The sequence below is a fragment of the Papio anubis genome, chromosome 8 (genome assembly GCF_008728515.1).
Source record: "Papio anubis isolate 15944 chromosome 8, Panubis1.0, whole genome shotgun sequence".
Classification (NCBI taxonomy): domain Eukaryota; kingdom Metazoa; phylum Chordata; class Mammalia; order Primates; family Cercopithecidae; genus Papio; species Papio anubis.
The window spans coordinates 47,009,496-47,023,270 of NC_044983.1; the positions used below are offsets into that span (position 1 = coordinate 47,009,496).

Below are 13,775 nucleotides of genomic sequence, written 5' to 3' on the forward strand. Positions count from 1 at the left end.
TTGAAAGTGCTCTTACATCAAATATCATACCAAGTATAATAAATGAAAGCCCCTCTGATGGTATGCAGTCAAGAATCACAGCACTAAAATAATTACTCACTTGCACATATTCTCTGCTCAATGAAAAATTTCAAAGGAAAAAAGTGGTGCCAGGTAAATTAATCTTTTCCATTTGAAAACAGTAACACCTCACTTGTACTTACACAATCCCTTTCACTTAGAGATCCAAAAACACTTTTAAACAAAACAAAATCAAGAACATTTTATTGATTTTTATAGTCCACTTGTGAAGGGTGTGATTGTCATGAGTTAGAAACAGTATGGCAGTAGGAGAACCCAGCGTTGGGTGACCTTCATAGTGCCAAGCCTGGAGTCAAGGGCAGAATTCCCGCTGATTTCTCTGCCCTCACGTGCTATCAGTGAGTGGACACTCCTCAGTTGAAAAACTTTATTGTTGAAGGTGGAATTTATGTAATAGTAGGCGTAGCCCTCTATTGCTCTCCTATATTCTGTTGTTCTCATCTAAATTGTAGCCTAAATAAGACACAAGTTGAGGATTTGGAATAAACAGATGCCCAGTTTCCACCCCATCTTGGACCCATCAGGATTTCATGGACCCTGAGCAGTTTGCTCAAATCATCTGTGTGTCAGTTTCCCACAAAATAAGTTCATAAAATAAAGATACTTCATCAAAATAACAAACTAAAAAAATCATCTGAAAACATTTGGATGCACAGTGCATGCATGTAAGGTGCATACTGGCACATCACTGTAAGGAGAACTCCCTCAGCCTCTTTATTGGCAGTTATTTTTGCATGTGTGTTCCAGCAATGGAGTGAATGCTGTTTCGGTAAATGTAAGAGGAGGCTGGAACAAAAAAGCTGCTACTAAGATTTAACAGGAAAGAATAATAAAAAGAGATTAGAAAATACTAAGAGATTTGGCACTTCAAAACTTTCTCTGAGTCACAGAAGGCAAGAATGACCCAGATAGAAATTTATATAGACAAGAAACACTGCATGGGAATTATAATTGCAAATATACAAAGACAGTGATTCTAACCGTATTTGATGTAACAAATTCAAAAAAAGAGAGAAAACAGACAAGTAGAAAATAATACACAATATTTCTCCCACCACCAAAATGGAACATCCTATGACCCTGTTACAAAATGTCTTGGCATTTTGCATATCCCACATAGGACTGAAAAACAAGAATAAATGCATGTGTTATTCCAAATGGCTGGTGCAGCCAGTTCTGACAAGTAAGAAAACTTTGGCAGTCATCATGGGTGGAACTGGAAGCCATTATCTTTAGTGAAATAACTCAGAAACAGAAAGTCAAATACCTCATGTTTTCAAGCTTACAAGTGGGAGCTAAATAATGCATACACATGGATATAGGGAGTGAAATAATAGACATTGGAGAATCAGAAAAGTGGGAGGGTGGAGTGGGCGTGAGGCATGAGAAATTATCTAATGGGTGCAGTGTACAGCATTAGGGTGATGGCTACACTAAAAACCCAGATTTCACCACTATGCTATATATCCATGTAACAAATCTACACTCGTACCACTTTACAGATAGATTAGATAGATAGATAGATAGATAGATATATAGATAGATAGATAGATAGATAGATATGGTCAGTTGATGACCATATCCAGGACTTTTGAGAGCTTAGATACAGTCAAAGAACATCAAGAAGACTGGGAAGCAGCATTATGTGTGTCTGACATGAGAATTACCAAGAAAGTAGGAAATAAAGACTTGAAGAAAAGGATTAGGAGTGGATGAAATGTCTCCTTGATTAAACTCAAAGATTATGAGCGTTATTTCTGGGCACCAGTTGGGCCTGGATTTATTTTCCTCAGGGCTCTGATTTTTACTTAATCATAACATTCTCTTGCTTATGGACCTGTGTCTAGGAACACAATATTAGAAGAGCAACCACAACAAAAGTGGCCTCTGTATTAGGCCATTCTTGAATTGCCATAAAAAAATACCTAAGACTGGGTAATTTATAAGAAAAGAGATTTAATTGGCTCATGGTTCTGTAGGCTGTACAGGAAGCATAGTGCCAGCATTAGTTCTGGGGGAGGCCTCAGGAAGTTTTTACTCATGGCGGAAGGAGGAGCAGAAGCAGGCACTTCACATGGTGAAAGCAGGAGAAAGGGTGGAGAGTGACACAGGTTGTAATGACCAGATCTCAAGAAAACACACTCAATATTGGGAGGACAGCACTCAGCCATGAAGGATCTGCCCCCATGGACCTCCCATCATTCCCCACATCTGACACTAGGGATTACAATTGCACGTAAGATTTAGAGGGGACAACATCCAAACTATATTAGCCTCTGATATGGTTTGGCTGTATCCCCACCCAAATCTCACCTTGAAATGTAAAAATCCCTAAATGTCAAGGGCAGGGCAAGGTGAAGATAATTGAGTCATAGGGGTGGTGTCCCCCATACTGTTCTCATGGTAGTGAATAAGTCTCACAAGATCTGATGGTTTTATAAATGGGAGATCCCCTGCACAGGTTCGTTTGCCTGCTGCCATGTAAGACATTCCTGTGCTCTTTCTTCATCTTCTGCCATGATTGTGAGGGCTCCTTAGCCATGTGGAAATGTGAGTCCATTAAACCTCTTTGTCTTTATAAATTACCCAGTCTCATGTGTGTCTTTATTAGCAGTATGAGAACAGACTAATATAGTAAATTGGTACTGGGAGTGGGGCACTGCTGTAAAGATTCCCAAAAATGTAGAAGGGACTTTGGAACTGGATAACAGGCAGATGTTGGAACAGTTTAGAGGGTTCAGAAGCAGACAGAAAATTGTTTGAAAGTTTAGAACTTCCTAGAGACTTGGAGGGCTCAGAAGACAGGGAGATGTGGGAAAACTTGGAATTTCCTAGAGACATGTTTAATAGCTTTGACCAAAATGCTGATAGTGACATGGACAATAAAATCCAGACTGAGATAGTCTCAGATGGAGATGGGGAACTTGTTGGGAACTGGAGTGAAGGTCACTCTTGCTATGCAAAGAGACTGGTGGCATTTTGCCCCTGCCCTAGAGATCTGTGGAAATTTGAACTTGAGAGAGATGATTTCAGGTATCTGGTGGAAGAAATTTCTGGTTGGCAAAGCATTCAAGAGGTGACAGTGCATAAAAATTTTGAAAATTTGTAGCCTGATGCTGCAGTAGAAAAGAAAAACCCATTTTCTGGGGAGAAATTCATGCTGGCTGCAGAAATATGAAAAGTCATGAGGGGCCGAATGTTAATCACCAAGACAATGGGGAAAATGTCTCCAGGGTATGTCAGAGAACTTAATGGCAGCTCCTCCCATCACTGGCCTGGAGGCCTAGGAGGGAAAAATGATTTCATGGACTGGGCCTGGGGCCCCCCTTTTCTATGCAGTTTCTGAACATGGTGCCTTGCATCCCAGCTGTTTCAGCTCTAGCCATGACTAAAAGGGGTCAACATACTTCTCAGGTCATTGCTTCAGAGGGTGCAAGTCCAAAGCCTTAGCAGCTTACATGTGGTGTTGGGCCTGTGGGAGTACAGAAGTCAAGAATTGAGGTTTGGGAACCTCTGCCTAGATTTCAGAGAATGTAAAGAAATACCTGAATGTCCATGCAGAAGTTTGCTGCAGAGATGGGGCCCTCATGGAGAACCTCTGCCAGGGCAGTGTAGAAGGAAAATACGGGGTTGGAGCCCCCACACAGAGTCCCTACTGGGGCACTGCCTAGTGGAGCTGTGAGAAGAGGGCCAACATCCTCCAGACCCCAGAATGGTAGATCCACTGACAGCTTGTACTGTGCACCTGGAAAAGCTGCAGACACCCAACACACCCCATGAAAGAAACCAGGAAGGAGGCTGTGCCCTGCAAAGCCACAGGAGCAGAGCTGCCCAAGACCATGGGAGCCCACCTCTTCCATCAATATGGCCTGGTCGTGAGACATGGAGTCAAAGGAAATCATTTTGGAGCTTTAAGATTTGAAAATCCCTTTGGATTTTGGACTTGCATAGGACCTGTAGCCCCTTCATTCTGGCCAATTTCTGCCATTTGGAATGACTGTATTTACCCAACACCTGAACCCCCATTTTATGTAGGAAGTAACTAACTTGCTTTTGATTTTACAGGCTCATAAGAAGACGGGACTTGCCTCGTCTCAGATGAAACTTTGGACTGTGGACTTTTGAGTTAATGCTGAAATGAGTTAAGACTTTGGGGGACTGTTGGGAAGGTACGATTTGTTTTCAAATGTGAGGATATGAGATTTGGGAGGGGCCAAGGGTGGAATGATATAGTTTGACTGTGTCCCCATCAAAATCTCATCTTGAATTGTAATAATCCCCATGTGTCAAGGGTACTAAATCACAGGGGCAGTTTCCCCCATATTGTTCTCACAGTAGTGAATAAGTCTTATGAGATCTGATGGTTTTATAAATGGGAGTTCTCTGCACAGGCTCTCTTGCCTGCCACCACGTAAGACATTCCTTTGCTCTCTCTTCATCTTCTGCCATGACTGTGAGGCTTCCCCAGTCATGAGGAACTGTGAGTCCGTTAAACCTCTTTTTCTTTATAAACTACCCAGTCATGGGTATGTCTTTATTAACAGTGTGAGAACAGACTAATACAGCCTCCAAGGCCAGTGATGGATACACCTGTGTGAGTTTTCCATTATGTGCTCCCTGACTGACATCTGGGAAGCAGGCATCTATCCTTTTCTGATAACTGGAACTTATATTTGTGTTTGGGGTCGAGGACTGGGGGAGGGTGGGGGGCGGTAACCACAAAATAAAACATCAATAGTGTAGAAGGCTACACACAGATGGGAGTGAAGAGACAGCTGGAATGAAGGAGGGTGGAGACAACGGTGTAAAAAAGTGATGGACATCAGCCCACGGAAGGGAGTAAGGAAGGCGTGGAGAACACAGACTTTGCAAGCATGGGGATTTTTGTTTTGTTTTGCTTAATGTAGGAGGAAATGAGTAGGAAGACGACTCCATACAACAAGGGAAAACTGAAGCCTGGCCCGAGGAATCAGATTTTCTTTGGAACTTCTCACATCTCTTTACTCATAAAAAAGTTAAAGGAAAAGGAAGCCTTGGGAGTCTTTAGATTTAGCCAGCAAGGATATTACAGAGAACCGAGGAAAACTTCTATTTTCAATACTCCTTTCAAATGTCACTTCTAAGAGAATACATGAAAGCCCAGAAGACTATCTGGGTTCTCTATCGCTCTGCAGTTAACAAAACCATTTTCTCCCTAACATGCTAGAATTGCAATGTCTTTCACAGCAAAAGCAGGAGAAGGCAACCAACCATTGTTTGGGATTTGTTTTGGAGGAAATTATAAGGTTTTTGTGTTAATGCACTTGCTTTCACTTACAATCTTTTTAATGAATCCAGATTAGAAAAGCTCCCAGCCGGGATTTTAGATAATTTGTTGTTATGCAAAAATCTGAAAAACAAAAGATAAACTTTAATCACCATACAATAATAATGAGTTTTACAAACAAAACCTTTCTTTTCACCTAACTGTGAATCCAATACCTTTTTTGAAATATTTCAGTGAGAAAGGGCAAACAGAAGTCAGAGTGTCATTTACACAACCATCTGTTTTAAAGATTTACATATCTCTATCTACCACTACTGTATGGATATTTTTTCACATCTGTGTACTTTTGATTTTTTTGGTTTACTTAGAGATTACAAATGCTAAAGAGAAATCCATAAAAATAAACATTTAAGTATGACGAAATCAAAGTAAATAGTCAATGTATTCATTATCAGCATGCAATGTACACATATATCAAATCAGCATGTTGTACACCTTGAATGCATACAATTTTTATTTGTGAACTAAATATTTTAAATTTAAAAATAATGGCACAGGCCAGGCATGGTGGCTCAGGCCTGTAATCCCAGCACTTTGGGAGGACAAGCTGGGCAGATGACTCGAGGTCAGGAGTTTGAGACCAGCCTGGCTGACATGGTGAAACCCTGTCTCTACCAAAAATAAAAAAATTAGCCAGGCATGGTGGCAGGTGCCTGTAATCCAAGCTACCCCAGAGGCTGAGGCATGAGAATTGCTTGAACCGGGGAGGTGGAGGTTTTAGTGAAGTGAGATCGCACCCCTGTACTCCAGCCTGGGTGACAGAGTAAGACTCTGTCTCAAAAAAAATAAAAAATAAAAAATAAAAAAAGTGTAACAACAATATATGACAACAGATGCCTGCAGGTGCCTGAGTAACTGATGTAATCCTGCACGTGTGGGATCACATGGAGATGTGCAAGCTCTGCTGCTCAGTCAGCCATTTCTACATGTCCAGGGCCAGATCACAGAGAGGTGCACTTATGAGGCCGTGCCCCCTGCGAGGTGATGGAGGGTGGTAGGAGGAGGAGAAGATCCAGGCCTCAGTACTTCTCCCTCTCCCTCCACCCAAGCAGTCCTGCACTGGCTTTGGCTCCCTCCATGCTGCCTTGGCTATACCCATTCTCCTCGTTATGACCAGAGAAATTGTGACCAAGAAAATCGCCAGCCAGGGACTGTCTAGTCACGAGGACCAGTGAATACATATTCGCAAAGAGCCCATGTGTGAAGAGAGAAAACATGATGGTCTCTGCAATACAGAGAAAAGATGGAAACCAGTTTTATTAAGACTCAAGGATATTAGCATAAATAATCAATGTATATCTTAAACTTAACAATTAGCTACATCCAGCCACTTTATGAACTATACTTCATGACTAGTACTTCTGTCACAAAATTAAATAAAATCATGTGGCCATATTTTCTTATCAGTGTTTTGCCTTTATGTTTTTGGCTTTATTTTAACTATATTAAGCATTAAGGTCGGGGGAGTGAGCTGGGGCCAAACTATTTCTACTATTTTGGGAACTTGAATTTCACTGATGCACATCTGAGAAGATAAAAAGTTTTCCTGATCCTTCCTATTTTGATTCCTTGTGCTTGTCTTTACCGGCCCCATCTGATTCACCCAATTCGGAAGCATTGGCTAGAGATGATGACATGAAGATGGATATTGACAAAGACTCTCTGCTTGACCAAACTCTACACAGGTTCTCCTGAGCTCTTTTCCAACTAGACCTGAATTTCGGTTTTCCATGTCCATCTCTACGTTGTCTAGTTTTAGTAAGAACCCTGCTACTAAGTTTAACCAGCACCTCCCACCCCTTGACACCTGAAATTCCTCATCCGCATCATTTCCCATGTGATATTTGATCATCACAAAGAGTCCTGTTAAATAGGGTCACCCTGAACCTTTCCCCTAATGTTTCCTCTGGGTGATTTTTCATCCATTGACTCCACCCTGCTCCTGGGCTATCAACTCCCACTTGCTCATGGTGTATTTGGAATTCAGCCCAATCTTTCTCCCCCAGTGCATAACTCCATTGCACTGGGGCCCTATACCTATACCTGTCACCATGGCCCTCCTTGAATAACATCTTTCTTGCCATGCTTTAACAAGCGTTGTTGAATAACTTTTTCTTCAACAATGTGCAGATGTATGACGCAGTAATTCTCATTCTCTACATCAAGCCCTAGCCGTATGCCATTTCCTTATCTTGGGGAACACTGGAACAGAGTTTCATGATGGAGAAACAACTTATAGTAGATTGCACTGAACCTTGGGAAAAGCCAAATTACCAGGACAATTTATGCCTGCTTTATTTTTGCTAGGTAAAATCAAAGCTTTCTTCATTATTTTATAAGTAGTGCAGTTCTGCAAGATAACAACAGTAGAAAGACTGTTGTTCTTTCTTTAAATGTATTTTAGAGGCTGGAAATTGCATCCATGATTGAATATTGAAAGATATTATTTATTTTCCAAGCCAAGCAGACCAGAATTTATTGCTTAACAGGCAAAACAAATCAAAAGAAAAGTAAAACATTTCCATCATCACAGATTTTGAAGCAAGGTATGAAGCAAGGTATGTAAATATTGAAAAATCATTCCTGAATTTTTTTCTAAATTTTGTACAAATGGTGACAAAATATCCAAATCAATGATATTTTACAACAGTTTATGTCAAACATGTTATATGATTCCCAAATCAGATATTACTGCTACTTGATATTTCTATAACAATTTCCTTTCAAGCAGATTAATCTAAGTCTCAGTCCCTTTATGTATAAAGGAGAAATTATGATAATAATTGTCATTGTTTATCTCCTAGAATACTATCCTAGTAGTATTCAGTAAATTAAAACAGTAGTACTGTTTTAGCAGTACTGATTTGCATGGGGTGCAAAAATGTGTGCTTGTAGTTTCTTTTTTTTCCTTTCTTCTTTCCAACTTTCCTGAAATTAATCTTCAAAACAGTTCTGCAATGCATTTGTTGATTTCTGCTTGTAGACGACTTTGATTGCTTTACTCCCAACAAGAAGCTGAGACAGAGTCTCACTCTTGCCAGGCTGCAGTGCAGTGGCAAGATCTCGGCTCATTGAAACCTCCGCCTCCTGGGTTCAAGTGATTCTCCTGCCTCAGCCTCCTAAGTAGCTACAGGCGCACGCCACCACACCCAGCTAATTTTTTGTATTTTTAGAAGAGACAGGGTTTCACCATGTTGGCCAGAATGGTCTCGATCTCTTGACATCGTGGTCGCCTGCCTCAGCCTCCCAAAGTGCTGGGATTACAGGCAGGAGCCACTGCACCCGGCCGAAAAGTTTATATAATTATTTGCTGCTGCTGTCTTCTGTCAAAGATGCTTGATCAAAAAAATAGTATTTGAGCGGTATCTACTTTTATACAAAGTTTATACAGAGTTTATACAAAGACTTGTCTCGTTCCTGTGACAGAAACATGCATATTATCCAAAAAAGTCAAGTAATGAATGAGCACTTTCCTCATAAATGTTCTAAGAAAGTAAATCTTCTGCCTAAGGTTTAAGTTAATGTTTCAAGATGTATTCCTTGAAAATCCAGGAGACTTTTGAGAAGCAGAGTAAAAGTCATATTCAGATCCTACTCCTTGACAAAACTTCTTGAAATGGCCTCAGCTTTAGTGAGGTGCATACCAGATAGAGACAACATTGTCCAGTCTGGTGGACTCTGTGTTCTTTAATACCAACCATAAATTTTTAGCCAAAAAGTCCAAATTCTGTAATGCTTGACATACTTTAATGAAAGCACCACTTCGATTTTCTGCCTGAGCACCAAGCTCTAAAGCAACTTGAACATTCTAATCCATGTGGCTCCACTAAATGTGCTTGGATTCTTTTGCTTGGTAACATAATAGTAAGTAGTTGATTGTGTTTGAAGATAAGACTTATCTTTTGGAGGAAACCTAACTTGGTAAAGTGAAGATTTTCAAATCAATCCTTCTTTTTATAGAAAAGAGGGAGATGCAGGACTTCCTTGATTGTATTGAGATCATGACTTCACTGAAAAGAGCATTCCTACCCAGGTGTTAGAGGTTAGTACTTATGAATATAACACAAAGGGGCTTTTGTCAAATCATGACAATAAAGAACCATTCTAGGCATTGTGCTGCTGCTGCTGAATGCACATTACTTGACTATGTGCAGTTCGCAGATAAAGTCATGGTAAATTTGCTTGAATTTAGAAATGCCTTAATAGGATAATTTTAGCAATAAAAATATTATTTCAGCAAACAAATTTCAAAGTTATGGGGAAAAGAATTTTAGTCCAAAATAGTGAAGTAGATATGCAAATCTTCCTCAATCTCTTTTGAGTCTCCACTGAAATAATTACCGGGATGCTTAATATGAACAAATATATCCATATTCATCAAGAGGGCAGAATGTGGAAGGTCACCAACAGATAAGAGTATTCAGCAAATTCTGGATAAATAAAATGCATGAGAAAATGTTGACAGATGAAATAGGAGAGAAAGCTGCAGCCCAGAGAATCCTATGAGGCAGGAGCAATCTGACTGTGTGTCACCCAGAGACCCCAAACAGTTAAGGCAGGGGCAGAGGAGGGAGAAGTGAGATTGGAAACAAGGGTTCACAAAGACCTGGATGGAGAAACACAATAATTAGTAGCCACCATCCATATAGAACACCAACAGCTAAGAGGAAAAATGTTAATGATATAGTGATAGATGAGATAGACATAGAAATAGAGATTTTTTTCCAAAGAAATTAAACAAATTGAAAGAAGGAAAGTAATGGAATTTTTGTGGAGCTGAAACCCAAGCGAAAAAGCCTTCCTCATTCTGGAATTTTAGGAAGATAAACCTGCATTTTACTTCCAATTGTGCAAACTAAAATTTACACCAAAGGGGAAATTTTGTAAGAAAATAAACTTATGTAAAAGAGAGCAGGTGAAACTCACACTACCAATTGAAATGCTTCTAATTTCAAATGTCAATAGACAATGAAGAATCACAAGGCATGGGAGGTTAATTAGGAACATGAAAAAGAAAGACCAACATTTTAAAAAAGGAAAACAATGCCAGAAGAAACAGAGAAATTCCAATAACTAGAGAAAAAAAGTAAGATAGCATTACAATTATTACATGTACTCAGAGACTTCAATATATATCATACTTATAAAACAAGGATAAGTTTCTATAGAAGATAAATAAATGGGAAACAAGAAAGATCTCTTAGGAATTAAATTCTGATTAAAAAGTATTTTCACGTAGTAAATGTCAAAAATTAAGTAAAACATACCAAATTAGGAATCAAAATGACAAAATAACAGATATTATAAAACAAAAGATAAAAAATGTAGAGATCCAGATGATCTAATATTCAATTACAGTATGTCGAGAAGACAGAAGGAATAAAGGGAAACATAGTCAAATAAATAATTAAAGATAATCTTTCAAAATTGTGGATGGATTTGTCTTTACATTGAAAACTCCAATAATTGAAAAGTCACATTCCTTGATGTAAATTTATAAGATTTTATTTTGATTTTAACTATATATTTATTTAGAGACAAGGTCTCACCCTTCACTCAGGCTGGAGTACAGTGGCACAATCATGGTTCATTGCAGCCTCAACCTGCTAGGCTCAAGCAGTCCTCCTTCCTCAGCTTCCCAAGTAGCTGAGACTACAGGTGCCTGCCATCATGCTCAGCTAATTTATTTTTATTTTTATTTTTTGTAGAGATTGGTTTTTGCTGTGTTGCCCAGGCTAGTCTGGAACTTCTGGGCTCAAGCAATCCTCCCACCTCAGCCTCTCAAAGTGCTGGGAGCGCAGGCCATTACACCTGGCCTGTAAGATTTTTAAAAATAAAGAATAACCATAAAATTTTAAACCTCTCTTGGAAAATAAAATTTATTTCCTATAAAACAGAATGATAATAGGCTAGAAGAAATAGAATGGACTCTTCAAAGATCAAGGGAAACTTCTTGAACTTACAATTTTATAACAGATGACCTGTCAACTAATTATGAGGAAATAATACATACAATTTCAGGCATTCGAAGATTATCAAAACTATCTCCCTTAAGACTTTTCATAGTAAGTTCTTCAACATGTGTTCCAGCAGAACAAAGAAGTAACACAAGAAAAAGGAAGAATGGAGACGAGAAACCATGGACTTCACTCAAGCAATTAGTGAAGGGAAATTCCAGGTTGATGGCAGATGACACTAATCCTAATGAAAAGTCAGTTCAAATTAGAAAACGGGTTTCTGGTGTAAAAGAGAAATGACATGGTTTATATAATTTGGTGACATAAAAAATGTGAAGATATTGCAAAGGCACATAATGCATTTAGAATGTCCAGGAAGAGCAAAAAATATATACGAAAGTAACAGTTCAAATATGAACCAAAGACATGACATTATTTTAAATAATTTAAATCACACAAGAAAATTGCCCTTTTATTAAGACAATTATTTTTGAAGTGGCCAGATTCATAATATTTACACAAAGAGAAAGAAATAAAATGTGAGCATGTTTCCTGACCCTACAATAATTTAGTTAAAATAATATATACTTTCAATTGTTCAAGGTAATTTATGGTCAACAGCAAGAAATTTCATTGTAGTTGCAGGGTGGGCTAAACATGTTGAATATCTCAGTAATATAAAGATAACAACATAGCTAACAGAGTGAAGACGTGTATATATATATATATTTAGTTCACTTATCGGTATGTAATTGACCTTCTAGTGTGTGTGTGTGTCTGTGTGTGTGCATGCATGTGTGTGTGCATGCAGGTGTGTGTGTCTGTATCACACAGGGATAGCATAAGCAAGATAAATTCTGATCTTCAGAGTGAAAATTGGTATCTTCTACAGTGGAAAAGGAATGAAATAAAAATCTATTACCTAGTTGTGATAGTTAATACTGAGTGTTAATTTGATGGGATTGAAAGATACAAAATATCGATCCTTGGTGTGCTTGTGAGGGTGTTGCCAAAGGAGATTAACATTTGAGTCAGTGGACTGGAAAAGGCAGACCCACCCTTAACCTGGGAGGGCACCATCTAATCAGTTGCCAGTGTGACCAGAATAAAAAGCAGGCAGAAGAACATGAAAAGATTAGACTGGCTTAGCCTCCCAGACTACATCTTTCTCCTGAGCTGCATTCTTTTTGTCCTCAAACATCAGACTCCAAGTTCTCAGACTGGCTTCCTTGCTCCTCAGCTTGCAGATGGTCTATTGTGGGACCTTGTGATTATGTAAATTAATACTCCTTAATAAACTCCCCTTTATATAGCATCTATCTATCCTATTAGTTCTGTCCCTCTAGAGAATCCTAATACACTAGATAATTATGATGGCAACAACCAAAGAATATAAAAGAGAAATAGTTAAAAGAAGCTGCCTTTGGAGAGAGGGTCCAAGATCAAGTTTTCTTTCAGGAGCCGTATTGTGTGATATGATTTAATATTACATGTCTGTACTACAAGGTTAAAATAGATACAAATATATTTAGACAATAGGAAAGAAACCAGAAGCTAAAGCTTTTTTAGTTGGTCCATTCCATGCCTTCCAAGCCCACTCATGGATCCCAAGCTAAGAAGTCCTTTCTATAAAGGCAAGCCCCACCACCACTGCCATGGGCCTGCCTGCCAGGGCTTCCACACCTTCCCAGGCAGCAGGACTCTCCCCTTCCCATCTTCACAGTTTTCAGGGCTGCTGTTGGTGAGGATTTTGAGTCTTGGTGGTTTATTGGCTTCACAGCAAAAATACAAGGCTTAGTGGTTTATTGCTACACCACAGGAATACAAGACTAACAATCTGACAAAAAAAAAAAAAAATCCTTCAAATTAAAGTTGGTGTCTCATGTGTTTTGAAGGTATCAACCATTGTGATGCTAAATCTTGAACAATCCATCTGTTTTGCACCATGGCTGTCCTGCACAGGGCTGGCTCCCTGCTCACACAGGTTAGAGCAGAAAAGGAGTAGTACAACACATTTTCCTTCCTCATTTCCTATTCACGATCACATGCCTCCAGCACAAAGTAAACAAAAGCAAACCATGTGATTGTATGGCTTGCAACTGCTACACTTCCATAGGCAAATGAGGTTGCAGTAACTGCATAAGAAAGTGGTTAACTTGCTCTCCTTAGTCTTTAATTTTACTGATCTATTTTGTGTATTATTTAAGGGCATCCTTTTTTAAACATAAAATTTTAATTCAAATTTTCTTTTAAGGAAAACAGATTTCTGGTTAAGGTTAGCTATGTAATTCCACACTTTCTTTCTTTTCAGAGAAAAACAGCATATCATCAGCTAGATACAATGAATTTATTAATATAAGGTATTAGAAAAACTGAAGTAGTAGAGTATCTTTATTTGATAAAAGACAAAA

The 13,775-nt window shown here is 38.9% G+C and overlaps 1 protein-coding gene across 5 annotated transcripts in view; it reads right to left on the bottom strand.

The window, feature by feature from the left end:
- Nucleotides 1-13,775, bottom strand: part of PXDNL (peroxidasin like) — a 508,249-nt gene that overhangs the window by 169,249 nt on the left and 325,225 nt on the right. For all 5 annotated transcript variants that reach the window (XM_031669551.1, XM_031669552.1, XM_031669553.1 and 2 more), the window contains one exon: nucleotides 5,399-5,470. In XM_031669551.1, coding sequence (XP_031525411.1) covers nucleotides 5,399-5,470 — 72 coding nt within the window. The remainder of the gene's footprint in view (nucleotides 1-5,398; nucleotides 5,471-13,775) is intronic.